General features: G+C 54.6%; 1 protein-coding gene across 2 annotated transcripts in view; it reads right to left on the bottom strand.

The window, feature by feature from the left end:
- HS1BP3 (HCLS1 binding protein 3) overlaps positions 1–27,481 on the bottom strand; it is a 48,881-nt gene extending 21,400 nt beyond the window's left edge. The window contains exons 1-3 of one of the 2 annotated variants that reach the window (XM_058551734.1): positions 27,047–27,481; positions 6,023–6,188; positions 2,225–2,432 (exon numbers count right to left, since the gene is read on the bottom strand). In XM_058551734.1, coding sequence (XP_058407717.1) covers positions 2,225–2,432; positions 6,023–6,121 — 307 coding nt within the window. In that variant the 5' untranslated portion in view covers positions 6,122–6,188; positions 27,047–27,481. Of the gene's footprint in view, positions 1–2,224; positions 2,433–6,022; positions 6,189–12,056; positions 12,111–27,046 lie in introns of those variants that run through there. The other variant, XM_058551733.1, reaches the window with a different exon arrangement.
- Between the last annotated feature and the right edge of the window lie 399 nt (positions 27,482–27,880).

The following is a 27,880-nucleotide window of genomic DNA, read 5'->3' as shown; positions in this document are numbered from 1 at the left end:
AGCTCCGGGACCTGAGCCTAGGGGCTTCCCAGCATCCTGGGACCAGGATAGCGGGTCTGGGTGGACAGGGGCAGCCGGGCTCCAAGTGCCCACTGCGGCCCCCGAGGGTTGACAGGCACCAGTCACGCCTGGAGCGGAGCGGTTACAAGTGGGAGCCTCAGAGCAAGAGAGAGGCAGCGGTTCCTGAACCTCTGCAGCCTAGAGCCTGTCAGTATCACCGGATGACCGAGCCTCTGTCCACGGGCTAACAGCAGGAAAAGCCAGCCAGATATGGGGGTTCCCATGGAACCAACAGCTTCAGGAATGTTTTACAGTTGAGAGGCGTGTCAGGGAGCTCTGCCAACCAAACCACGGATGGAGACCTGCTCTGAGGGTCTGGGCGATGAGCGCACAGTGAGCACATGGAAGATTCTGGAACAAACTGTGACGGCTCCAGAACAAAATGGCTTACATCAGCGGTTCACAAAGCATGGTCCACAGACAGGTGTCCCTGATGAAGTAAGTACAGAAAGGGAGAGCAAACGTCCAAAAATTTCCACGGAAGCTTGGCACTGTCACGACATCCAAGCACGGGATTTTGTATTTGTGACAGTATCTATCTGTGACAGACTGGGATACAAAAGCTAGTTCTTCCCCACAGATGCCCTGACAAGCATGGGTTTAGACTACTGGTTCTTCTCTATCCAAACACTATACCTTCTACAGTGGTCACCTGTTAAAAATACCACCCTTAAGTAAAGAACTTACAGACTGTGTGGCATATAGGATGTAATATATATACTGGTGTAATATGTAAAACTAAGTGGTAAATGATTATGCTGCATTATCCTTTGTAATTTTGTTAGTTCAAACGTGAAAATACCATTCAAAATCTCATGAACCATCAATTTCATGTAATAAGCATTTTACAGGTATAGATTCATTTAAATATTGCAAAAATCTCACGTGAGCGAGATTTGTACCTCCATTTTACAGATGACAAAACTGAGGCACAGAGAGACTAGGCAAGTCAGATCACCCTATCCTGCTTCTCCACAACAGAGGGGACCGGGAGGTCCGGAGTTTCTTCTAGCTGTAGACATGCCAGAGCCCCCTTATCACAGTCAACACAGCCCCCGGGAGAGGCAAACAGGAGGCAGGAGAGATCCGGGGCCCACAGGCCCACGTGGGGTGTGGAAAAGGACAGAAGAAGCCTGTCCAGCAGCCTCACCCAGCCCCAGCCTCTGCACTCACTGGTTTTGGTTTTATTCCCACCCCTCATTTTTTAAAAATTGGTTTATTGGTTAATTTTCTTTTGAAAATTTCCCATCTGTCTTGTGGAAATAGGAGATCCATAGTAGTTGGGAAAAGAGTTAAATGGAGTGGTCCAAAGAGGGGAGAAGGTACGAGGTGGGAGTCCAGCACCTCTCGATGGGACCCCTCCCCACCTGGAGGGCACAGGACCCCTTCATCTGCCCTGGGGCGCACGTGCAAGACTGGGACCCACCCGGCGTGTTCTGAGTTCAGGGGGCTGCTGAGTGGGGGCTAGAACGTCAGCCACGGCTTCCGCAGCACTTCCTATGCGGCAGGCTATGTTCTAAGCACTTTACACGTATTGGCTTGTTTAATTCTCACAACCACCTGTCAGCCAGGTTGTCCCCACCTGACAGATGAGAAAACTGGAAAGAGAAGGGAGGATGCTAGACAGGGACTGTGAGGGCTCAAGGTCCCCATTACTGGGGGTGGGGTGGGGGGGTGGTGCCGGATCACCCTGGGCTGAGCATCTGCCTGGAGCTACGCCCACAAGCGTCTCTGGGGGGTACAAGCTGGGGGAAGTGTCCCCAGGGGCCAGGTCACCAGCCTGGCTGTGGGGGCACAGCTTTCTCTGGATATTGCAGGCCCCCAGGTCTGGCTGGCAGGAGGTGAAGAGGGGTGTTTGTGTGTATGGGTCAGGGGGAGCTCTGGGTATGGGGCTGGCAAGGAGGGGCACGGGTGGGATCAGACTATGAAGAAGGCTCCTGTGTGAGCCCCATCTGGCACCTAGGTGGTCAGTCCTTGAGGGCCGGGCCCCAGTCTCCTGCTCACCACTCCGCCCAAGGATGGAAGTAAGGTCCACCTGCCTCAACAGCCTGAAGTTTCCGGGATGCAGGGGGGAGCTATGGACGCACTCGGGCCAAGCCAGGGCAGCGAGGCCTAGTTCTGGGCCCGGGGAGACCTCAGGGATTTGGGACCCAGCCTCAGGTACCTAAGAATTCTAGCAGCTCTGGGCTGCTGGCCAGCTCGGCGTCCTTTGACACATGGCGCAGAATCTCGTCAAACACGGCTCTCCTTTCCTGGATGTCAGACTCCCCAACGAACAAGACCTTCCTGGGGAGTGGGGGAAGGCCGGCCGCTGGATAACGACTGCTCAGTTTCTGGTAAAACTCCTCAATCTCGCTGTACTTTTTGGAGACCTGGAATGAGAGGAGCATGTGGTTTCCTGAGTGAAGAGTCAAAGCAGAGAGCAGTCCTCTCTCACGCCAACCGGAGGTCCCAGAGGGCCGGCTACTTGGAGAGTCCTCCCCAGGACCGGCTGCCCCAAGAAGTGCACCCTGGGTGACCCTCCGCCCAGCTCCTGCCTCAGGCCCCATTCCTTCACCCTCCCAGTCAATGCTGGGCTCAACCGGAAAGTCTCAGTGGCCTGAAGGAAAGACGCAGTCCTGGTGGGCTCCGGGCACTGTCACAGGTTGTCACATTTGATACAGGGACCCCGGCCTGGCCTGCAGGTGATCACGGTCACCACCTCCTTTCTGGGCTTTCAGAGCATTAGCGGGGTGGCCTTATGGTCTGGCCGGCTGGTAGTTCATCTTCCTGCAACAACACGAGTCACCTTTTCTCAGCGCGGATCTCTGGATCATTCCCCGTGATTTAGCAGCAGCCTTCCAGCAGAGACAGTCCTCATAGTGCTCAACTGGTGAAGACCCACATACTGCAAAGTTGGTTTCTCAGCCCTGTTGTCAGACAGGACCCCACCGTGTATGGAGACCCCGGGGAAGCAGCCCAGGGCTTCCACTGGTCATTAGAAGGTGGTTCCAAGCCATCTGAGTCACCTTGGAGCAGCATTCAGCTTCCAGCAGGGCCTCCTCTCGGCCTCTCCCCAGAACCCCTACTGCAGCTCAGGATTCACTCCTCACTTCTCAAGCTCCGGCTGTGCGTTTACTCCATATGTCCCCCGACCCCCAGCATGGTCTCTGTCTCAGGAGACTCCAGGTCTCGCGTGGAGCGAGCAGCCGCAGCACAGCCAGTTGGTGTCATCGCTGTGGTCTGTGTAACCCAATATGGGTGCTCAGAGAAGAGTCATCCGCTCTGCATCACACCCCCCACCAATGGCCGGGTGTCTCCCCTTGTCTGGGACTCCTCTGTGCTCTCCCCATATGCTAGGCCTGTCTCCCCAACTCCTCTGTGGGAGCACTGAGTATGAAGACATGGACATTCCCACTTCCACTGCCCGGCCAGGGCCGCACCCGCGGCACATCATTAAATGCCGGTGTAGCTGATGGACTGCGGGGCGTCTGGATACAGCGAGACGTGGGAGACCTGGCAACCCCGCTGCTCAGCTATGTTGGAGCATGTGGCCTTAGCTAACCAGCATTATCACCAGAACCCCAGCCTGTGAGGGCTGCAGACGCTGGCAGGTGGCTGGGGCACCGGGGGACTTCAGAACTCCTGCCCCACAGGAGGTCATCTAGGTCAGGGAACTGAAGTCTGCAGTTGTCAACATAGAGCCTGGCCCCGGAGCTCTCCTGAGAACAGCCCTACGGAAAAGTAAGAAGATCCTTTCACAAAAGTGACGCAGGCTCCAACCCCCAGCCGTCCTGAGAACCCGTGACTCCAGCCAGGCAGGGATTGGGCCCAACCCTGGAAGCCCTGACCCTGGGGGCTGAGCGCCCTCTGCTGGCATGACTGCTCCACATGGGCTGGTCGCACAGACGCATCACCAGGACTGGGGTTCTGGGAGCAGTGGGTCTCCAGGGCACTGAGTGTGGGGAGTTTTAAGTCAGGAGAGCCACCTCTCATCCAAGGCCCATGCTCACCAGTGTTCCAAACAAGGGCTTCTCAGGCAGCTACCTATGCAGCAACGAGAGGTGGCTACGGGAGAGGCCCTGAGCGCAGTGGGTAGGAGCTCTTGTTCATCTGGTGCCCCCTGTGCTGAGCCCACCTCGCGTCCCTTTGATGTAAGTCAGCACACATGGTGTCTGCTAAGCTGCAAACAAATACAGTGCCCCTTCCTGGGGGCTGGTTTTACTCTCCGGTTAGGAATTAAATTCATTTTTATATTAAAACACCTATATCCTTTTAAGGTGTTTTGCATGCAAAATGCTCATTTTTTTAGCTAACTCATGAAACTTCTAAGAGATTTCAGATGTCCTGGGGAGTAAATGTGCTCTCCTTTGCCCTCTAGAGGGGGTTCAAAATGTCTGAGGAGTACCTGCACGCCTGGGCACCTGTGCATGCACACACCCCACAGGGCGTGGGGGTCCAGGAAAAAGTGGCCCTGTGGGATGCGTGGAGGTGTTAAGGACGTCCTTACGCACACCTTCACGTGTAAGGCCGGCCCTCTGCAGAGGACGAGCAAACTGGCCTGGGCACTCCTCAGGGGCCTCTCCCTGACGCCCAGGGACATCCATCTCAGATACAGTCATGCGCCGCATAACGACATTTCGCTCAATGATGGACTGCATATACGACGGTGGTCCCATACGACTAGTACCACGTAGTCAGGTGCGTAGTAGGCTATACCATCTAGGTTTGTGTATGTACAGCCTACGATGTTCACGCAATGACGAAATTGCCTAACAACACATTTCTCAGAACGTACGCCCGTTGTTAAGCAGCACGTGACTGTATACCGCAGGACTCGCGCTCATTTCACCTTGGTTTTAAAACTCTCTCCTCCCTTAGCTCCTGGGACTCCACGACACCCTCTTCTCTTCCCTCGGCCTGCTTGGAAGCTCCTCCTTCTCCTTGACTGGCCCTGAGCTGCTGGTATCCCCAGGGTTTCCTCCTCAGCCCCTCCCTCTGCCCTCCACATCCATTCTCTGGGCAACTTGATCCACTCCCAGACTTGCAACATCACCTGGGAGCTGATGCCTCCCAAATCTGCCCCTCGGCCTGAGCCCATCCGATGCTCCAGCCTCATGTACCCATCCCCGTGGATCCATCGGGTGGACACTTTGCAGCTGACACGGCCCCCCCAGACCTGCCCCCGCCGGTGCTCTTCACCTCAGTCGGCGGAAACCATCAGCCAGCAAATTACGTGCCTGTTACCTTGGAAATATTTGCAAGTCTCTCCCTCTCTTCCATACCAATGACGACTGGCCTGCTCCCACCCCTCACCTGGGGGATTACCGTATTAGCGTCGTGACTCGGGTCCCTGCCCCATTCTTTCCAATCCAACTCCACTCTTCCAGCAAACCAGCCAGAGAGAGGCGAACAGGGCCACGTCACTACCGCTTAAAACTCCTCCTTGGCTGCAAGAGAAGTCAGGCTCGCTGCGTGCCCTCCACGCCCGGGTCCTGCCTGCCATCACCTCGTCTTCTGCTTCACCCCAGATGATACCCAGCTGCTCAGAGTTCCCTAGCAACACCCGGTGTCCGGCCTCTGTGCCTTTGCTTGGGCTATGCCCCCTGCCTGGCACACCCTTCTGCTGCTGCTTAGCTCCACCTGCTCCCTAAAACATAGCTTGGCCCTCACCTCTCCCGAGAAGTCTTCCGGGACCTTTCCCTGGGGTGGGTTAGGTGCCCCTTCTCTACACTCCCACAGCCCCTGTGTGCGCCTGGCACTACCTGCATCTGTCTCTTTACAAGTCTGCCTCCCCACGGAGTGTAAGAATTTGGTTCATTCTTGTGTCCTTACTGCTCGGCTCGACATGCCCAGGCCTCGAGCGAGTGTTGGCTAGAGAAGTGCCCGCTCCCTGATACTACTCGCCCCCTGGTGGCAAGTGTGTCTGCCTCCCTTGGACCCGCGCACCCTCAGAAGCATCTTGGCAGAGCCCCCAGCTCACCAAGAACTGGACGACATCCTCGGGCTTGTGCTTGGCCGACTTGAACGCAGCCAGCCGGGTCACCACCAGGATCTGGTACTCCACGTGGCCCGACATCATCTTGCCCCGCACCTCCTGGTGCTGGGGCACGGTCAGGTCCAGGCCCGTGTGAACATTCTGAACTCGCCTGCCGAAGGGAAAGAAGGCAAAGGAAGCTCAGGTTCAAGTTGGCAGGCCTCTCGAGTGAAACGCAGGCAGGACTTCGGGACGGCCTAGCGGGCCTCGGTGCAAGGCTGCTCCACTGGCCGTCCTCAGTGGTCACTGCTCCAAGCCATCCACCTGCTCCTCATAAAGCCTGGATTCCCAGGCCTGGGCTCTGCCTTTGGGTAGCTCCCAGACAAAAGGCTATTCCCAGCAGGAAAACATTTGAGAGCAGAGAAGATGGGGTTCGTGGAAAATCACGTACAGCTAGGTATCTTACACAGACTCGGCACACGGCACGAGCTCCTGCAGGATTTGTGGGGATGGCATCCCGAGGGCTCTATTCCCACCAAGGAAAGGGCCTGGCTGTGTGTGCACGACGCAGGAATGAAACCCTGCCAGGAATCTGGAGAGAGAGACACATCTCTTCAGCCCACCCGAGGGCAGCAGAGCTACTACAGCACCTGCCCGGCTTGGGGAAGATGCGAGGGGCACTGGATGTGGGGCCCCAAAAGGCACTGACAGGACTGCTGTGTGGGGCTTAGAGGAGATACTCAGCCAAACATTACAGCTGGGCCGGCCCCGAGGCTTAGCAGTTAAGTGCGCGTGCTCCATTACTGGCGGCCTGGGGTTCGGATCCAGGTGCCCACTGACATGTCCAGCCGTGCTGAGGCGGCGTCCCACATACAGCAACTAGAAGGATGTGCAACTATGACATACAACTATCTACTGGGGCTTTGGGGAGAAAAAGGGAAAAAAAGGAGGAGGACTGGCAATAGATGTTAGCTCAGGGCTGGTCTTCCTCAGCAAAAAGAGGAGGGTTGGCATGGATGTGAGCTCAGGGCTGATCTTCCTCACACACACACACACACACACACAAAACAAACATTACAGCTCTTGGATAATCTGTAAATTGACGCAAACATACCAAATTGTACGGAGGGCAAACAAGTTATGAAACATTTTCTCTGAAGGGAGAAAAAATGTTAACTGTATTCCTTATCCTGTGTAAGGGGGTAATACAGACCCGTGCATACAAACATATGTCACACAAACACCTGTGACAGGACACGTCATTGTCAAGGTCGAGACCTACCACGTGCTGGGCAGGGTTTTCAGAACACAAGAAAGGGGATGCTCTGGGGGCAAGGGGCTTCCGGGCAAAAACTCTGCCTGGGGCAAGGCCCCTTCTCTCTGGACTAACGTCCCAATCCATCAGACACCCTGTCCCCCAGAACTCCTTCCACGCAGATTCCTCTCGTCTCCACACTAGGCATGTGACAGTCATCAATGTGATGCCACTGTCACCAAGTGGGGCACACACCTACATATGAAGTGTGTATACACATCCAATGACCACACACACCTCTACACACTTGAACACTTCCATACAGTATAAGGCGCGCTATAACAAGCAGGAATCTGTTAGGAAGGCCGGGCGAACCTGCCTTCAGGGCGGTACTAAATGAGCGCAAATGTACCCCTGCAAGATGGAAAACACCATATAATCAGCCCTCTTTTCCTTGTGCCAGTAACCAAATGGGCGTTCTTGGCTGTACCCTGAGCACAGACCTTTCTGCTCCTGGCTTTGCACACGGGTGTTGCTGTCGAGAGCAGGAGAGCAAAGCGGGACTAAAGGTTAAAGGTGAGTGGAGAGCAGCTGGCACTACTGCAGGCTGTTCTAAGGACCTTACCTGTCAAGTCACTCCCACCTTCCGCAGCCCTACAGAGGGACATTACTGCTCAGACCCATTTAAAGACAGGGAAACAGGCACAAAGAGGGGGTCACCTGCCCACGGTCTCAGGGGTCAGAGGGGGAACCAGGGTTCACTCCCAGGCAGTCGCCTCAGAGCCCAGGCTGTCTATTCCAGTGCATGACAAAGGAAGGAAGCAGGAATTAGGATCACTGTGAAAACTAAGTACTGAACTCTCCAGCTCTCCGCCTCCTTTGCACCTGCGCCAGCAGCTGCACGTGACCAGGATAAACGCGCACACGCCGCCTGGTCTGCCTGAAGTTCGTGCCATAACCTACAACCCGCAAGCTTCAGCGGGACCTGGCTCCCCTCCCTTGGTCTAGATGGGGGGTTCTCAAAGCGTGGTCCCTGCAGCATCAGTGTCACCTGGAAACTTGTTAGAAAGGCAAATTCGGGCTACTGAGTCAGGAGCCCTGGGATGGGACCCACGATCTTCCTTTTGACAAGTCCTGCAGGTGACTCTGACGCACCTGAGCCTAATCCACTCGCTCTCCCATGCCTCTACGCCCCAGGCAAACTTCTTCTGTAAAGGGCCGGAAACACAGCAAATATTTTAGGCTTTAAAGGCCACAAGGCCTCTGTTCCTTAGACTACTCAACTCGGCCGCTGTGGCAAGTAGCCACAGACGATACGTAAACCTGATTTACAAAAGCGAATTTGGCGGCAGGATTTCGCCCACGGGCGCAGTTCGCCCACCTGTCCTAGACCAGGCTTCTAGGATTTCGCCCACGGGCGCAGTTCGCCCACCTGTCCTAGACCAGGCTTCTTAAACTGGAAAGCGCGTCCACGTGACCTGGGATCTTGTCAATATGCAGATTCACATTCACCAGGTCTGGGGCGGAGCCTGAGAGTCTGCATTTCTAACCAGCTCCTGGACCGTCCACTGAGTAGCAAGGCATCTAAGTCACCTCTCTCAGCAAACCCGCAACACCTGTCTCCCCGCTCCCAGGACCCTGCTTCCTATTTCCCTTAGGAGAGGGAAGCCATCAGCGGACTTCCTGAGTCACATCCTCAATCGCCTGCATCTGCCTCCCCTGCCACTGGGGACAGACTTGCTGGCTCCTACCTAAGGGCAACCTCTCTCACCTACTCTCTCAAAGACATGGCTTCCGCTGTCTCCCCTCTTTTTGGCAACATCAGTTTCCCCTCATTACTGATCATTCTCACTTCTTAACAAAGCTGTCTTTCAGCCTGAACCTCCCCTTCAGCTACTGCTCTGTTTCTCTGCTCCCCTTTTCAGCAAAATTCCTCAGGACAGCGGCCTGTATTCATGTCTCCGGTTCCTCTCCTCCTGTTTGAGCCCGAATCCATTCCTACCAATCTTTTGTCCTCATCCTGCAGCAGAAACTGCGCGTGCCCAGGTCACCGGGGACCTCCACGCTGTTAAACCCAAAGCTTAATTCTCGCTTCTCCTCTTAGATCAGCGGCACTTGGTCCTCACTCTCTGCTCCCTGGAGCTCTGTCTTCACTGGCTTCCAGGACCCTCACTCTCTCTCAGTTCTTCTCTGCCCTCCCTGGCCGCTCCTGCTGTGCTTCCCTGGATGGTCCCCCATCCCGCCAGAGCAACCCCCTTAGACCTTTTCTCTCGCTGCACTCTTACCCAGGTGACCTCAACCACGTCCAAGGTTTTAAATATCATTTACGGGCCAATGGTCCCCAAATCCCTATCTCTAGTCCGGACTCCCCCCTCGAGGCCACACTCCTCCCAGCTGTCTGCCTAACATCTTCACTTGGCATCCACAGGCAGCTGAACACTGACGTGTCTAGACTGATGCTGACTCCCACCTTCCCCACACCTGCTCCTTTCACAGTCTCCCCATCTCAGAATATGCGGCCTCACTCTTCCAGGAACTTAGGACAAAAGCTTTGCAGTCAGTCCTGACTCCTCTTTCTTGTTCTCACATCCCACACCTAATCATCAGCAAACCCTGAAAGCTCAATCTTCAAAATATATCCAGAACCCAAACATTTCCCACCCTTCCACCCCCATCACCGTGGTCCAAACCACCCTCAGCTCTCATGCAGATGACCGCAAGAGCCTCCTGGATGGTCTCCTGGCTGCCCCTGCTCACCTACGGTCTGCTCAACACAGCAGCAAAGCACCTTCGTGAAATCTAAGGCAGGTCCCGTGGCGCTCGGAATGCAAGCCAAGCCTTACCATGGCCTGCGAGGCTTGTCCTGCCTGTCCCCTGCTCCCAAGCCCACAGCTCTTCACCGCGTCACCCAACACTCTCCCCGGTCACTCCACTCCAGCCACGCTGGCCTCCTTGCTGGTGCCCTAGCACCCTCCTGCCCCAGGACACTGGCCCCTGCTGCCGTCTGCCTGGTACATTGTTTCTCAAGAGTTCTCATTCGTGGCTCTCTCCCTCAGGGAGCTTGTCAGGGATCTGCCCAAGTTCTACTCAGTCAGAATGACGCTCCTGGACCACACCAAGTAAAACAGCACTCACTCCTGTCACTATTTCCACTGCTGTCTTACTTTCCTTCATATCATTTATCATCGCCGACATATCACATATTTACCTACTGTCCACCTGTCCCCACTAACGCTCCATGAGACGGACTTGGTTTGATTCATCACTGTATCCAGAACCAGACCAGCACCGGGCCGAGTGGGCCCTCGAGAAAGATCTGCTGGATGACTGAAGGCATGAATGCATGTGGTGATGAGGGGGGAGGCTGGGCTGGGAAGCTGAGTTGGGGCCCAACTGTGAAGAGCCTGCGAGGCAGCTGGGGTCTGGCAGTTGGACTTACCCTGCAGGCCGCTCCTGGGGTTTTCCTGCCAGCAAGGAGTGAGCACCACTCCCTCGGCCTTCCCCACCGGCACCCGTGTCTGTGAACAAGCCCTGTCCGGGCTGGGGCAGTGAGGGAAGCCACCCAGCGCCTTCCCAAGCACCCAGCACCAAAGTCACACCCCACGGGTCTGCACGTGGCTGGGAGGGGCATCTGCTGCTGGCCCTGCTCACACCTGCCAATCTCAAACCTCCTTTTTGCAGAAAAGGAAACTGAGGCACAGAAAGAGGAGGTGACTTATGCGGCACTAGGGAAACCTCTTCTGCCAATGAAGAGGCGACCTGCAGCCTCACTCTATCACGCCGAGGAGGCCAAGCAGGTTCTGACATCAGAGTTTACTGAAAGAATCGTGTTTTTCTAGACGTGAAGTCACAGGGAAGTTCAGATTACAGCCGGAAAAATAACAGTTGGGCTGGGTAACACATTTACTTACGAAATAAATTGGTGTCTTAGCCCAAGAATTTGTGTAGGGGAAATAAGACTGTATGGAAATACTTGAAGTGAGTTACTTCACAGATATTAAAAAGGGGGAAAGGAGTAAAACCATGTCCATCCCAGCCCTTCCAGGATCCATCCTGCACTGGGTCCTCCAGGCCTGGATCAGGGTGGGCCCACCCTGCATCCTCTGCCTCCCAGAGCCCCTCCCAGGCCTTTGCTCTAACCTGCACTTCTCCTGAGCTACCTCCTTGACCAGCCGCCATCTCTTCGCTCCCCTTCACCTGGTTAACGTCCACTCTTCCTGCAGGACATGGCCTCACTCACCCCCTCCCAGAAGCCTGGGTTACACCCCTGCACTGTGTTCCCATGGCAACCTGACTTACTACCCCTCCCAGCATCTGTCCCCGGCAGGTCTGCGGTCATCCCCGTCTCCCCCGGCAGGGCGGGGCCTTGTCTGATTCACCCCCGTCCCCAGCGCCAAGCACCGGGCCTGGCACACGGTGAGCACCAAAGGATGCATAATTAGATTTTGGGGCCAAAAGAAATGAACGCGGGTGGGCAGGGATGGGGAGAGGAGAGCCCCCTCTGCCCGCCTGCGCAGGACCAACCAGTCCAGGGCTTCCTCTGGGTCTTGGTGAGTTCGTTACGCTCTAGGAGCCTCAGTTTCCCCAGCTGTAAAACGGGACACTCGATGCCGCCACCCTCTCCCGCAGGGCGGTGGAGGGGCTAAGCGCAGAGAAACCGCCAGCGCGCCCGGGAGGCCGGCCGCCTCCGCCTGCTCCTCCGCGTCGGGCGCCTTGGGTCGCGGCCCGCGCGCCCCCGGACTGCTCGTTGACCGACGCGCGGCGCGGGGCGGGGGTCTGGCTCACCTGGAGGTGACGAGCACCGCCGGGGACTGCATCACGGCGGCAGCTCCGGGCGGGGCGCGCGGTCACGGGACCCGCAGGCGCCGGCGTCGCCGCGTCCCCGCCCCGCGCGCACGGCCCGGCCCGGCACCGCCACCTAGTGGCCACCGGGCTCGGCCCACTGGGGGCCGTGGATTTCCAGGTTTTTCTGGAACTCTCGGCGGTGGCCGTGCGCGGAGGGCCGTGCGCGAACTCGGCGCTGCGGGAGGCCCGGGTAGAGCTGAACCGCGACCCCGCGCGCCCCGCCTCCCGGGCTCCGCGCGCCTGTGCCGAGTGTCCTGAGCCAACTGGGCGGCCGGCAGGCGCGCAAGGAAAGAGAGGCGTTCGCGTCGGAAACCCATGGTCCTGGTTTGCGCCCGCTGCCCCGGCGTTGTTAGTGCATGCGCCCGTTTGCCTCTCAGGCGTGCCCAGAGAGCCGCGGTTCACACGAGAGATATTTGGTCTTTGGGAGAGTGTTGTGGAAGCAATGCAGCCAGTGCTCATGGCTCCAGGGATGTTCGGAGAGATGTTAGGAGGGTCAAATGAGGTAACATAGAACCCAACAAACAAGATAAATGAGACCCCTTTGTGGAGGGTGAGCTGAAGAAACTGCATCCTGACTCCAGAGGCCTTCTAGCAGCTTTCCTGAAAGAGACTAACAGGCCCTTCCCAACAAAAGCTGAAAAAACTGTCTTTCCTCTCCCCTGCTAAAGAAATGTTATTCTGACGCTTGTTAAGACGGTAAGGAAGACTGTACTGGAGATATTGCAGTAGGAGAGAGGTCAGGCTCAACTCTGAAGACAGCGAGGACGAGTGGGGGGGATAGCCAAGGAGCAGGGTGAGGGGCAGTGATGGGAAATGACCCAGGGGACAGCAAGGCCAGGGGGAGTCCTGCTGAAGGCAGGCCAAGGCCCAGACGTCAAAGTAGGGGGTGAAGAACTCAGATATGCGCGGGGTGGGGGTAGGGGGGCGGTGGGAGTGGAGTGGGGATTGTCTCTAAACAGAATTAGCAGAATTCTTGCTAAGACTGGATCAGGCAGGCCAAAGAGGGGAGGGGGGTGGGGGTCAAGGTCAAGGCCTGGTGGAGAAGACGGCTCAGAGGAGCCTCAAGTTTGGTCAAGGAGAGAGTCTGTCACCCACAACTTCCCTGGCACCGAGCTGCTGAAACTCTCTCCCTCTCTGTGCAGACCCTGCCCTCCAGGAGCCCTCCCGCTCCTTTCCTCCTTCCTGATGACGCCCCTCCCAAGCTCCTCCCACCCTCTGGCAGGAGGCGGCGAGGTTTCTGCTTGACTGCATTTTCCCAAAGAACCAGCCCCCCTGCCACGCCCCACCGCCCTGGGACTCTGATGTGAAACACTGAGCCAGGTCCTGCCACGGGTGACAGCGTGAGCCTTTGCGTTGTTCTGATGTTTAGCAGCTGAAAGACAGGACTCTCTGCCTGGCTTCTGTTGCTAGTTGGACTCCATCACAAAACCCCTCTCTTCTCTCTCTAGGCCTTTTCACTTATTTGTTCATTAACTCATTCATTCATTCATTCAGTAATATCTACTGAGCTGGGCCTCTGTTCCCCGCCCTGTGGAGGCTCTGGAGGTCTCAGTGAACAGGACACTCCAGCCCTGTGCTCTCAGAGCATGCCTACGGACCTGCTGCCCCCAGCTTCCCCTCTCTTGCCCTCTCCTCAAGGTTCTGGCTCTTTCTGCTGTCTGCTTGCTCTCTAGGTCTGGCCTGCCTCCGGTGGTGCCTTTGGGTCCATGGCTGGGGCCGGGGCAGTGGGGTCCAAGGGCCAGCGTTCCTCAGAAGGGGGCTTAAAGGCAGAGGCACGCAGAACGTAACAGACCCTCTCATGGTGGACTCACCTCTCCATGGGATGAGAAACAGAGGTCGTGTCACCTGCCCAAGTGGCCCAGAGAAGAAAAGCTGAGTCTGGAAACAGGGCCGGGAGGAAAGTACAAACCGCTGCCCCCTTCCATGCTCTCTCTGTGAGAGCCCCGGTGAGAGAGAACAATAGAAGCTGGGGCTTGTGGTGCCAGAGTGCTCGATGGGGTAATGTCTGTCATGTTTCCTAGAGGAAGGACAGAACAGTGTCCCTATGAACCTCGACCTACCAACCACCACCACCATCATCATCATGACCAACATCATTATTATCCGTATTTGAGTCAGATTTTCATGAGGAAATTCTACGGTAAAAAGTTTTGAAAAATGAATCGCTCCCCAATGTGTCTCTTGAATAAATACATACATTTATGTGCCTTATTGGGTTTGTTTCAAATTTATAGACCAGATGAACCATAATGAATGGAAGGATGAGCAAATGAAGGTATTGCAGGGAAACCCGGTCGGCTGTCTGCTCTGCCTGCCCACCTGCCCATCTGTCTGCAGGGCAGGGTTCGTGGTAGCACAGGGTCCCCTTGTCTTGTTTAAATTGACGTGGCTCACCTCAGAGGAAGGCAGGAAGAGCACGGACCTCAGCACTGCAGCACTGGCACAGTGCAGCTCCTGGGAAGGGCCGTTGCACAGATGTTTCCCGACCATACACAATGTGCTGGGCACTGAGAATACACAGTGAATAAGGCACAGTCGATGCTGTCAGTAAGCTTCCTTCTGCTTATACTTGAGGTGGGGAGGGGATCAGGGAGGGCTTTCTAAAGGAGCCAAAGTCCAAGGTAAACCTGAAAAAATAAGAAGGAATAGAACAGAGTAGAAGGAATATCATGCACAGAGCCCTAGAGACGAGAAGGAACATAGAATTCAGGGAACAAGGGAGGGCGAGAGGTCAAGGGGAGGGGACGGGGGGAACCAGGGCATGGAGAGCTGTGTACACCAAGCTGAGGGCTTCATGCTGATCCTGAGGCCGGCTCAAGCCCATCGCCGGGCTGTGAACCTAGGAGTGGCCCAGCCAGCTGTGCTGTGGACAGTGGTTTGGAACATAAGATGCTGAAGGTGATGAGGTGAGCAGAACTGCAGAACACTCCAGACTGGAGATGATGGTGGCATGAACTAGGGTGATGGCCGCCTGGGTGGAGAACGGGCACAGGTGAGAGACAGACTTAGGAGGTGGAATTGGCCAAGACTCGGGACCTGAGCGAATGTGGGCGGGAGGACTTAGGATGCTGCTATGGTTTGGCTCCTGGGAGTGGCTGGATGGTGATGCCATTCTCTGGGGCAGGACACCTGGAGAAGGGACAGATTTTTGGTGGGATAACGAGTTCCATTTTGGACAAGTGGTGTCTGAGGGCCGGGGGACATCAAAGTGACTGGATCTGTGGCTCTGGATCTCAGGAGGCGGGCCAGGGCTAGGGCTCATGGATAGGAAGCTGTGGGAGCTGAGAGTAGGGCTGAGCCTGCCCATGAGAGCCTGTGGAGAAGACAGCCCAGGAGGGTCTAGGGAAGCACTTATGTTTCAGGGCGAGCGGAGGTGGAGGGCTGCAAAGAAGGGGACTCTGCATCATTGCTGGGGCTGGCAGCATGCCTGTCACCAATGCCTTGTAGGTAAATGAGACACCCCTAACTCCGAGGTTCACACCGCAGGGGGACTTGGCACACCTGGTGCCTGCCAAGAAGGCAGGCTGGTTTCCTATGAAGGAGTGACCCCGTCCCGGAGAGCAATCCCATTTTCTGCCTCTGGGTGTCCTGCGTACCCCGATGTGTCTCCAGCGGATAATTGTATACAATGCATGGAATGTGGGCTCTAAATCTGATATTTTCTGCTTCCTGCCTGACTCGAGGAGCCCCTTCCATGGCCAAAGCTGCAGTAACGCAAACCACATTGCAGAGGATCTTATATTCCCCCTTCCCACTGCCCTGGGAGGAACGTTCCAGGCCTCAGTCTTCCCCCCAGGGAAGTCGCTGGGCCTCAGAGGCAGTGCGGTCAATTAGAGACACCACGGCCTGCAGGAGTCTGCTCTGAGTTCTGGCTGTGCCATGCTGACGCTGCCTTATTTCTGGCAGGACGGGTCTTCTGGGGGACCTGCCGATTTGTCTCTGCCCTCTAAAGTGATGCTTTAGTGCTCCAGCGGTCTGGGCACCCCCAGTGGAGCAGGGCCACCGCCTCACTTGTCACTCAGCAGACACTCTGGGGCACAGCTCAGGGCCTGTGACCTTGCCAGGCCCTGGGGATGCAGAAGACACAGGTGGGGCTCACACAGCACTTAGGGACAGCTGGAGATGTCAACATGGATGCAGGCCCAGGGTGCATGGGGAAGGGCACATAACTAACTCAGCCTGGGGTTGGGGCATCCAGGAATTCTTCCAGGAAGAGGCGGTGCCAACCCCAGGTCATGAAGAAGTGGATTAGTTATCTCTTTGAGCCTTGGTTTTCTCATTGGTGAAACGGGCATAACAGAAACCTTTAATTCACAGCACTGCTGTGAATTAAATGAGATAAAATGTGGCTGAAATGACATGAAATATATGGCAGGCACTGTAGATGAGCTACCCAAAAGCCATTCACAACTCTCTTCCTCTTTGCCTTTTACTATCACTGAGGCTGGAAAGGTAAAACACTCATGCTCCCAGCCTCCCTTGCAGTTAGAAGGGGCCATGTGACATAATTCTGGCCACATACACAGAAGTCCCTGTGGAGGGTTTACCTCACTAGGTGAAAATTCTTTGCTCCTTTCCTGTCTTCTGTCTGGAAAGGAGATATAATGCTGGAGAGGCAGCAGCCATCTTGTGACTATGAGGTGCCAACATGAATTTGGGGCCTACACATTCAGGATGGAAGAGGCTGGGGACCTGATGGCATCTGAACTACCATACCAGCCCTGGAGTCTTTCTCAGGACTTCTCCCTGTGTGAGTACTTAAACCACTCTAAGTGGGGACTTCTGCAATGGATTCCTTCTTGGTACAGTAGTAAAGGACTTAAACAAGGCCTGACACAAAAACTGCTCAATGTGGGGTAGCGATGATTGAGGAGCAGGAAGAGAAGAGATATAACGTACGTTCTAGGCAGCATTGCAAGGTGAGGGGCCTCAAGAAAACCACAGCATGCTTGAGGAGCAGGCGAAAAGGGCATGGGAGGGGTTGCTGGGAGAGGAGGCTGCACTTGGGGGGCCTTGTGTGCCATGCCGAAGAGTTTACCCTTCTCCCCAAGAAGAAGGGAGTGGACTCACAGAATGAACAAAGGGAGAGAGTGTTCCAGGAGGCCCTGGGCGTGATGAGCGATGCCCACCTAGGAAGATGAGGGCAGAGTCGGGTGGGCCAAGGAGGGGACTGGAGGTGAGGGGGTGGGGACCGAGAGTGTAGCACCCTCTTCCAGAAGCTTGATTGTGAAGTAGAGGATTTTCTAGAACTATTATATAGAAATAATTCATGCTCATTGTAGAAAAACTGGAAAATATGGATAGTAAAATAAAATAAAAATCACCTCTCATTCTATACCAGACATAACAATTAAGGTTTTGTTATTCCTGCCCTCCTGACATTTTTTTCTATATCTGTATATAAGATATATCTTCTTTTAAACAATATGTAATCTTCCTGGCTATACTACTTTCTCACTTGCTTTTTCATTTACCACCCTGTAAATATCTTTCCACATTAAATTACCTCCCAAACCATCATTTTAAATGGTTACTTAGATTACTATGTACCAGTGTTCTCTGACTGACTTACGTAGTCCTTCAGCTACATGTAAATGATGGAAAGGTGGTGGGGCTGGGAGATGGGTGGGTGATCTTTTAAAGGCTAGCTGATGTTTGAGCCAGCTACACCAGGAGGAAGTTTGGGAGAAAAGTGCTCACGTGTCAGGAAACACTTGGATGACTCCCTGAGTGTGTACACAGTTGAGTAAGGGAGGGTCTCGGGACACTGGGAGAAGAGAAATGAGACACAGACTTCATCTCTTTGCATTATAAAGTAAAAGAAATTTGTGAGTTGTCTGCCGGTAATTCCAGAGCTGTGGGAGAGACGGCTGAGGTGCCCCCAACCACGTGGAGACCCACGGTGGGCGGCGGTGTTCAGTGGCTGCCCTGAGTCCGGTGCTGCTCTGTGATGCTTCTCCAGGATGCCCCTGCCCCAAAGCTTCACTGCCCACTGTGCACGATAGTCTTGGGGAAGTGGTCTTTGAAATAAGAGAAGAAAATGGCATCAGGTGTGGGGTGCAGGGTTCACAGAGCACCACAGACCCAGAAAGTGACACGTTGGCAGGAATTAGGAGGGAGCTTGTATTGAAAGGTGACTGTGGAATCCTCAGGAATTCCCACTGGCTGGGGCACAGCAAATCCAGCCGTTTTGTTTGGATCCTTAAGGACAGGGTGACTGCAGAAGGTTGGAGACCTTGGTGCATAGGGATACACTTTCAATGGGTTTCATATCTACCAGCAAACTGTCCCCAGGAAGACTGAATAGAGTGCACCTTCCCAAACCTTCACCAGCTCTGGATTCATTTTCTTAAATCATCTCACATTTGTCAAGTGAAAAATAATATTTGTTTTAGAAGTACATTTATTTGATTGCTAGTAAGGTTAAACATGTTTTCACCTGTTTGTTAGTCTTACAATGTTTCTTTGTAACTCTCCTGTTTATTTCCTTTGCACATTTAAAACATTGGGCCATTTGTCTTTTTCTTGTTTATTTGTAAGAATGCTTTATATATTAAGGATACTAAACCTTTATGATAAATAGTATCTGTTTTTTCCCTTATGTTTCCCCCAAGTTTTTAGTTTGAAAAAGTCTCAAATTCACAGAGAAGTGGAAGGGTTCATATTTCATCTGTACATCCTTCACCTGGACTCATGGATTGGGTTCCAGCTGAGATGGACTAGCCAGTGGGAAGATCACCAGAGGGCAGTGAAAGAAGCAGGGCAGGGCAGAGGGAGCTGAGTTTGGTGCAACCACAGCAGAGGCCCCAGCTCATCACAGGGGGGGTGGGATGGCCCCTTCAAGTCGTCCTGAAATGGGACAAGGGTGCGGGCCTTATACCCCCACATGGATCACCCAGGAGGGGCCTGACCTGGGGTGAGGCAGCTCTCTTCAGCCAAGGCAAGTCCCAGGGAGGACTGTGCAGAGAACTGCCAGCACTCCAGTCCTGGAGAGGGGAGAGGGCTGCACATCATGGTGCACTGCCCTGTTGATAACACGGTCATGTCTGCCTTACCCCCCGCCCCCTGATTTTCCTGAAACATTTAAGAGTTACTTGTAGACATCATGACATTTCACTCTAAATACTTCGGCACGTACTTCCTCAGAACCAGAGCATTCTCTTTCATAACCACAATGCAATAATCATACTCAGGAAATTCGACATTGACACAACACTATTACCTAACATACAATCATATCTCAATTTGCCCAGTTCTCCCAATAGTCTTTTATTTACAACTGCTTCCTCTTCCCAACCCCTCCCACCCCCAATGAAGAATTGAGGGTCACACAGTGTATTTAATTGTCCTGTCCCTTTAGTACCTTTTATTCTAACGGTTCCCGGGCTTTCTCATCTTCCCTGACATTGACATCTCTGAGGGGTCCACACCAATTGTGCAGGCTACTCCTCGGTTGGGGTTTGTCTAATTATTACTCGTGGTTCAATGCAGGTTAATATTTGGCAGGAGTGGTACATTGGTGATCACACCAGAGGGCATGTAATGCCAGTGTGCCCCATGATTGGTGATGTTAAGTTGTACCATTTGGTTAAGGCCAATTCTGTTTTTAGAATTTTTTACATGCATGTTTTAAGATTTTTATGTACTTCCAACCATGGACATTTCTCTTGGTGGTTTTTACAATGAAATTATACTTAGAAAAGTATTCCTTACCCCAGGCTGTATAAATATTCACATATTTCCTCCAAATATATTTTTTACAATCAATTCTTTGATTCACTAGGAATTAATTTTGATTTATGTCATAAGAGTCATTTTTTTGGCCCTAAATACTTAGTCAAGTATCCAGTACCATTCCTTGGTAAGCTTTATTGAACAATTCATCCTTTCCTACACTGGAATTGTCACCATTATTATATGCTAAATATTTACAAACATTTTATTTGCATCTGGACTCTATTCTATTGTCTTGATCTGTCAATTCTGCTTTGAGTGCTACATGGGAATTAATTTATATTGATATCTGATAATGAAGCTCTCCAAGGTGGATTTATTGTTTTTTGATGGACAAATGTGAGTTTGTTTTTAGACAGAGCAGAAAGAAGAGAGAGGGATCTCTGAGGAGATAAGAGACTGGGCTACAGAGCCTGGGTGGAAAGACAGCGACAGACACACACAGACACAGTGACAGCTAGACACACACATGCGCATCACCACGGCTTGACCTTCGGTGTAGACGGCTGAGCCTGCCCCTTCCCCTCCCTGTACTCTGCCCACCCTGTCTTTCAGCATCATCTGTTTCAGGCATCTTTCTGTGCCATGCAGTGAAATCTAACTCCATCTTATACTAGGGGAAGAACAATCCACGTGAGGGTGTATCATAACTTATTTTGTCATTACCCTATTAAATGCTATTTGGTCATTTCCAGTCGTCACTACTACCTCAATTTTTAAAATCCTTATATATTTATCTTTACTTATGTGAGTATACCTATAACAAATTACACTTCTACATGCATGTGAGAATGCTGAGTAGAAGGATTTCCTTCTTTAAAATGTCAATGTGGGGCTGGCCCTGTGGCGTGGTGGTGAAGTTCACGTGCTCTGCTTCAGTGGCCTGGGGTTCGCAGGTTCGGATCCCGGGCATGGACCGACGCACGGCTTGTCAAGCATGCTGTGGCGGCGTCCCATAGAAAGTAGAGGAAGATGGGCACAGATGTTAGCCCAGGGCCAGTCTTCCTCAGCAAAAAGAGGAGGATTGGCAAAGGATGTTAGCTCAGGGCTGATCTTCCTCACACACATACACAAAAGTTGATGCTGGCACATTGCTCTTGGAAAATCTCTATGAACTTACATTCCCGCCAAAGGTGTATAGAATGCCCGTTTGTCCATCCTCTCACCGATAATGCATTTTATCTTCTTCGGTTTTGCTAACGTTGAGAGGTAAAGAAAATGGCATCTCGCTTTTCATTTGCAACGATTTGCTGGTAGCTTTTGGGATTCTGATTCTGTCACCCACCGGCTTTACTAGTTCGTTCAGATTTGCTCCCCCAGCAATCAGGATCAGCATTTTGATTAGAGTCCTCCAACTCTACCTGAGCCAGAAAGGAAACTGGGGAGGACAGAACCCAGTGGAGGCACTGCCCTAAATTACCATATTATTTAGAAGTGGATCAGCTACCTAGGAAAGTGGGGAGCACTTGGGGGTTTCCATGGCCTAGGGCCAAGTCCCCTGCTTTGTAGGTACCCTCATCCTTTGCAGGGCGGCCTTAGAGACTGCCTCCTGCAGACAAATCTCACAGAGGCCTTTGCCATGTGGGCCAGAAGACCTGGGGCAGCCACCCAACCCAATGACACCAGGTCGCCGAGTCAGCCCCATGAAGTTCCTGCTCGACGCTCTGCTGTGGGAACCACGAGACATTTTGGTCCCTATGTTCCCATCCTCAGGGGCAGCTGCAAGGTCACACATCCTGGATTGGGGGACACATCTTCTGGTTCCTCCTTTCCTGTCAGCCTCTATCTTCTCAGGGGAAGACAGTTTTGTCCCCTAGTTATTGTGTGTCCAGAACAGAAACCCTGGGCTCCTGTCTGACCAGGATTGGAGGACTGGGCATTCCACATCATTGCACATTCTAAGAGTCACCAGTTTTTATTCCAAAAGGAGGTTTTTAAAGAATCTTATGTGTCCACAAAGTTCTCCAAGAAAATCTAACGGGGAGACCCAACTCCAGAACATTCAGACTACTGATATTCATGATGCACACGTTGACAGAGGGGAAATGCCTCAAAGACAGCGGCCATACAGAGGAGACTGGATGGACAGGTTAGATAACCTAGCCTTCCAACTGGTTAAACCGGGATTTACCCAGAAAACAATAAAAGCCGCCACAGAGCTAGGCACTGTGGTAGGGACTTTACATACTTTAAAGTCTCTTCAGCACACCCCAACAGGCAGGAATCCCTGTCTGCATTTAAAAATGGGGAGATGGAGGATGACAGGTGTATGAACTTAACCAAGGTCACAAAGCAAGTGCACCACAAAGATGGTCCAGAAGCCAGGCCTTTACCATGACCCCATACTGTCGTCTCTTTCCTGACTTCAGTGGGGGTGTGTGGTCCTTGGCCCCTCATCTCCCAGGACACCTTACAGCTCCAGGTAAGCTGGGTCAAGGGCAGGGGTTCCTGAGTGTTCTCCTGGACTGGCCGGGTTTTGTAAATCCCAGCGGGCAGGAGTTCAGCCACACTGTGACACTGTTACAACCAGTAACCAGCAGATGGCAGCGTCTGCCAGCCTTCTGCCATTTGTCCCAAACCGAAAGGCTCTGAGAATTACCCTGTGGAACTTCTGGAAAAGAAGCCACCTGGCTCTCTTGCTCTCTGCCCCCTCCCTTCCCCCATGCAGCAGCCCGGGGCCCAGAGGCAGGCCGAGCCAGTGGCTCAGGGCCGGGCTGTAGCTGACCCTGGTGCGGATGCCAGAGCTGTTGCCCCAGGTAACCTGGGGCAAGGCAGCCTGGGTTGAGCATGGAAAATTCCTCAGAGCCCGAGGAAGCCCAACCCTGGGCATCAGACATGGGGCTGAGCCGGAGCCCCACCATGACCCAGGTAGCCCCAACCCAGGTCTTTCTGGGGGAGATGTTGGCAGCACAGCTCCGGCTGAGTGGAGCCCAGCACCACCAGATATAGTGACGGCCAGTAGGTGGCTGCTTCTACGGGAGTCATCACCATCTTCCCTCTCCCACTGTCCCAGGGAGACCATCCTCAGGGCAGAGCCCCTGTCTCCTCACCTCTAACCCTCTCTCCAGCTCTGAGTCACAAAGGCCAAGGGCCATGGTGGGTCCAGACCGAGGACAGTTTCCCGGCTGGGTCCCTGCACTGGGCCCCATCCTCTCACGCTCTCTACCTATCACAAGTGGACCCTCGGTGGGCATTTGACTGTCAGTCTCACTGTGCATTCGGGGATCTAAAGCTAGGAAGGCCCAGGGACATGCAGCCCAAGGTTAGAGGCAGGATTTGAATTCCAGTCTCTTGACTCTCAGGAACATCAACCAATCATAGCTGGGGGGCATCTGTTTTATCCTCCAAAATAGCGCATGGCTGCAGGGACCCAGAACCCCGACAGCGAGCAGTGGAGGCTGAGCCCTCATCACACCTCACCTACAGGTGTGGTGTCCAAGGCAGAGCTGGGATGAGACCTTCTGAGCTGTGTGGAGAGCAAAGGCACAGGGTCACAGAGGGGACCCGCCATCCCAGAAGGGTATGGTGCCAAATAACAGGTTGCTGATCACTTTCCTCAGGGCCTTGGCTTCTTTGTGTGGACAAAGCAGGCTGGCCATCTCTAAGGGACCTCACGCTCTCATCATCACCATGGGGGCCTGGAATCTGGGTGAGGCAGGAGATGCTTGCTGGAGGCTAAGCAGACTGCAGCTGGGGCCGCTGCAAGTTCCAGTGCCTGAAAGTCACTGCAAGGTGGCTCTAGCTGGCAGAATCCAAGGCTCACTTCCTAAGTGGCATCAACCCAGTGTGCCAGGCTCATGTTCCCAGATGACACATAAACTCCCACAGCAAAGGTGCTTTGAGAGATGTGGCTCTCATAGGTGCAGCATGAAGAACTTCCTCACATTCAGAGCTCTCAGAAGGCTGCCTGGGATAGGGAGCTCCCCATCTCTGCAGGTATGCAAGCACAGCCTGGATAGCAATTTGTTATGATCCAGGCACGGCATTGGAAAGTTGGCCTAAATAACCCAAAAGCTTCTTTCAGATCCTGGGATTCTGTGATCTGAATCAGGGACCTGAGGCTCAGAGAAAGCAAACAGCTTCTGCAAGGGGTGCATGAGCGGCCCCGAGCTCTCCAAGAGAAGGATCTGGGGGTGAGAATGTGGGAACCACGCCTCCCTACCCAAGTCAAGAACCACCCCCCCCCGAACCAGGCTGCTTTTACCCTTCTCCTCCTATTGGAGCCAATCTCACCTCTTCTCTCTGAGAAGATGACAGCTGGAGTCTGGAGTTTTGGGTGTTGGGGGTGGGGGTGCGGTTTCATCAGACTGATGGAGAATGAGAGTTTGAACTTGTAGTCCCCAGTTTTCTCCCTGAACTTCCTGCACCTGCCTCTGTGCCTCATCCACAGCCTTCCAGTGATTGCTGGGGTAACACAGAGGACAGAGGAATTTCTCTTCAAAATGCACTTAGCAGCACGTAGTGCACAACTTCCACGTCTCTGGGTCAGGAGCGCCAGCTCCCTTCTGCCTGGCCCACCTACCAAAGGCTCCTACATCCCCGACGAGGAAGCCCCAAGTGAGCCTGGGCCGGCCTGCCCTTGTGGGCCCCACAAGGGCCACCTGCTCACAGGAGGCCTCAGCTTCACAGAGGCTCGGGGATGGAGGGCTGGGAGCTCCTGGTCTCACGTTTCTCTCTCCCTCAAGGGCCCCATCTTCACTCAGGACTGATGCTCCCTCAGGGGCCTCACGGAAGCCCTGGGCGGGGCATCCAGAGTCCTGGGTCAAGTCAGGTCCTGCCTGTGGGCCTGACTTGCTAGACCACCAGGTCACATCACGTAAACTCAGCAGCTGGACCACATGCTCCTGCTAGCCCATCCTGCTCTGAGTGTGTGTGGCTTCTCGAGCCATGGGCAGGCCCTGCTGCTGGTGAGGACAGACTGCGTTCAATGGCAGGTGTCCTGAACTCCCAGCTGATGGCGGTGGCAGGAAGGAGTCCCCAGGCGAGACTTTCATAGTCTTCACCTGGACCTGAGAGTTCCTTTCTCTGCCAAGAATTTCCCAGAGAGCTAGAGAGAAATGGCAAGAACACTCTGCCATTCCACCTGGGCTGGGGAGGGTGTTGCAAACCAAGCCTCTCGCACTCCCACCTCCCCTGTGGGCAGCCAAGGGTTGGGCAAGGACAGTTGGTGACTCCAGGCTCTGTCACTCACCAGGTGACTCTGGGCAAGGTGTTGAATTTCTCTGTGACTCAACTTTGTCTGTCTATAAAATGGGAATAATAACAACTACGTCATAGGATAGAGCAGTGGTGAGAGTGACACGACACGAGGTATGTTAAGCAGTTGGCTGATGCCCAGCATTGGGAGGAGAACAAATGGTCACTGTCATTGTTTAAGGGGAAGGAGAGGCCCAGGCATCCCTGTGCCTCACTCCTCTCCGGGCTCGGTTCCAGAGTGTCCTCTGCTGATAAAAAGCCTCCAGCCCTGGTTTCCCATCGCTTTGCTCCGAACCACCTGACATGCACCGTACGTTCATCTGCATTCATGTATTTACTGTCCCTCCTGCCCTCACGAAAGCTCCATGCATTTGTCCTGTGCATTGCTGAATCCACAACACATGGAAGGCTACCGGCAGAAAGTATTTACTGGAAAGAAGAAATGAATGGAGAGATGGATAACTGAACAAATGAATGAATGAATGACTGCCTCACTTTACAGACCAAGAAACACAGGAGAGAGTAGTTAAGTCCTGGTGGGAGCACACACACTGGTGGGCAGGGGCTCCAGCAACACCAGCCCGCCCCCAGGCAGTCTCCTCAGAGCGTTCCAGTGTCTATAAGCTGCTTCCTTCCCGGCCATCATCATCTTTGGGTCGCAGAGCAGACTGAGGGTTTGGGGGGTGGGGGTGCTGAGCCTCCTCTGTGCCGGCCTGTTCTGGCCACACACAAACTTCCCGAGGTGGGAATCCTCCCATTTCACAAATGACATCCAATCTCAAAGAAGCTAAGTGGCTTGCTCCCACAGGGACAGCAAGGGCACAGGGATTCCACCCCATCCCTAATTCCTAAGCCCCAAAGTGGCCTCAGGGCAGGGGTATCATGGAACCAACAAACATTTATTTGGTACCCACTGTATGAAGTGTGTGCCAGGACTTTTCCATTCTCTTCTTTACACAGTTAGAGAAACTGAAGAGAGAGGATGCAAGGGACTTATGTGTGGCTGCAGGTGTAAAGGAGCCGAGGACAGCAGGAACCCACCACCAGCTTCAGCTGGGCGGCGTCTCTAGGGGGCGTCCCTGCCAGACAGCCTGCGCGGGTCCCTGCAGGGTCGCACTGTACCGCCACCACCCAGAGAGGGAGACCTGTGGTGGTGGCCTTGTCGCCGGCTCTGTATTCTCGGTCCCAAAGACAGGGTGACAATGCAGCCCCGGTCATCCCAGCCGCACACCACCCTTCCTGCTCAGACCTTCCCACGCTAATCTCGGGCCTTTCTTCTCCACCCGGAGTCCTCGCGGAGCGACACCTCGCCAGGCCTCTCCTCCTGCCCCCGTATGTCCCCGAGTCGTGAATGGCCCAAAGTCCCAAGCTGAGCAGATGCCGCGTATCCGCAGTGGCCGCGATGGCCACGACAGAGGAGCTCGCTTGGGACGAAGCAGCTGGTGCAGGGGAACTTGGGAGCCTGGGCCGCAGTCGGCCCAGGAGCTCCCCCGGCCGGGCCCCTTCCGTGGGTCGCAGTGTGGCGCCACGGGGAGAGGGTCGGGACTCACGCGGCTTTGGGTCCTGTGGCATCGCGTTGACCCCTAGCACCCACTCAAAGTGACCGTGACGCACCAACCCGTCTGGATTTCCAGTTCGGAAAAGGAAAAGATTTCCTGCCCTGCTTCGGGAGTCTGTCTGACTCAGGCCCTCTGTCCGCCAAACAGGGCCTCGTCCATCCGCTGTTCTTGCACTCCGTGGAGTGAGCCAAAACTCGCCGACGACCTCCCTCCCCTGCGCGCCCCCCTGACACGTGGCCTCCGAGACCTACCCCTGCCGGCTGCGGGCCCAAGCGCCCCGCCACCGGCGCGAGTGCGCTCTGAGGCGCCGCCGCCGCCGGGCGTCCTCTCCACCCATCCCCCGCCCCTGCGATAATCGCAGCCGTGGAAGGAAGTACGGAGGCGCTACCCCGAGGCTGTTCGCTGCCAGCCCTCCTGGCTTCTGGCCGCGCCCCAACATACCCAGTGGCCCGTTTCAGTTAGCTGGCCTCCCTAGAAGGCGGGCGGAAGGTCACTTTCGACGCACAGATGAACTCGGGGTGCCACTCCCGCGCGGGAGACTTCTCATCACCCGAGGCTGCCTCCGTAATTCCTGCGCTCCTTTAAGCTCTTGGCTCCCGCTTAAGCGCACGTTCCGCGCCGAATCCTTTGCTTTCCGACTGCCGGTCCATGTCCATCTTTCTTTCTGGCCTGCCCTTTCAGCCGCTCGCCCTCTCTTCCCTATGGGTCCCTTCCCCTGTTCCGGCCACCCGCTCCGATCTTTGGGGGTCTGTGGCAGGGTGGGGAACCGCAGAACCGAAGATCAAAAACGCCCCTTTGTGGCAGCTGCGCGCGCCCCTGTGTCCTCTGTGCGCCCTTGTGGCCTTTCTGTGCGCGTTGGCCAGGGGGTCGCGGCACGAACAGCAGGGGCCGAGCCCTTCCTCGGCCCCACCTCTGGCGTCTGGGGCATTCGCGGAGTAGGAGCAGGGAGGGGCCGTGTGCTTCTCCGCGGAGGAGTGGGAAAGATGCTGGACGGTTACGCACGATGCCCCGGAGCCTGTAACTCCGGAGAGCGCGTTTGGCTTCGTCGCATTTGGCTCGGCCGAAGCGTGGGCGGAGGGGGGTCGCATTGCCGTGGGGAAGGGAGGCGGGGCCCTGGGTTGTGGCGGGAGCCTCCGGCCGGTATCACTCCCTTGGCGAGAGTGGCGGCGAAGCACTACGCAGGGGGCAGAAGGCTCTTGCCCTGGACTTCGCGTTAGGCCGGAGTGGGGGGCGCAGCGCTGCCACTAGAGTGTTCAGCAGGGGGCGCTGCTCCGG

The sequence above is a fragment of the Diceros bicornis genome, chromosome 12 (assembly GCF_020826845.1).
Source record: "Diceros bicornis minor isolate mBicDic1 chromosome 12, mDicBic1.mat.cur, whole genome shotgun sequence".
In the NCBI taxonomy this organism is placed as follows: domain Eukaryota; kingdom Metazoa; phylum Chordata; class Mammalia; order Perissodactyla; family Rhinocerotidae; genus Diceros; species Diceros bicornis.
This window is presented reverse-complemented; position numbering and strand designations above follow the sequence as displayed.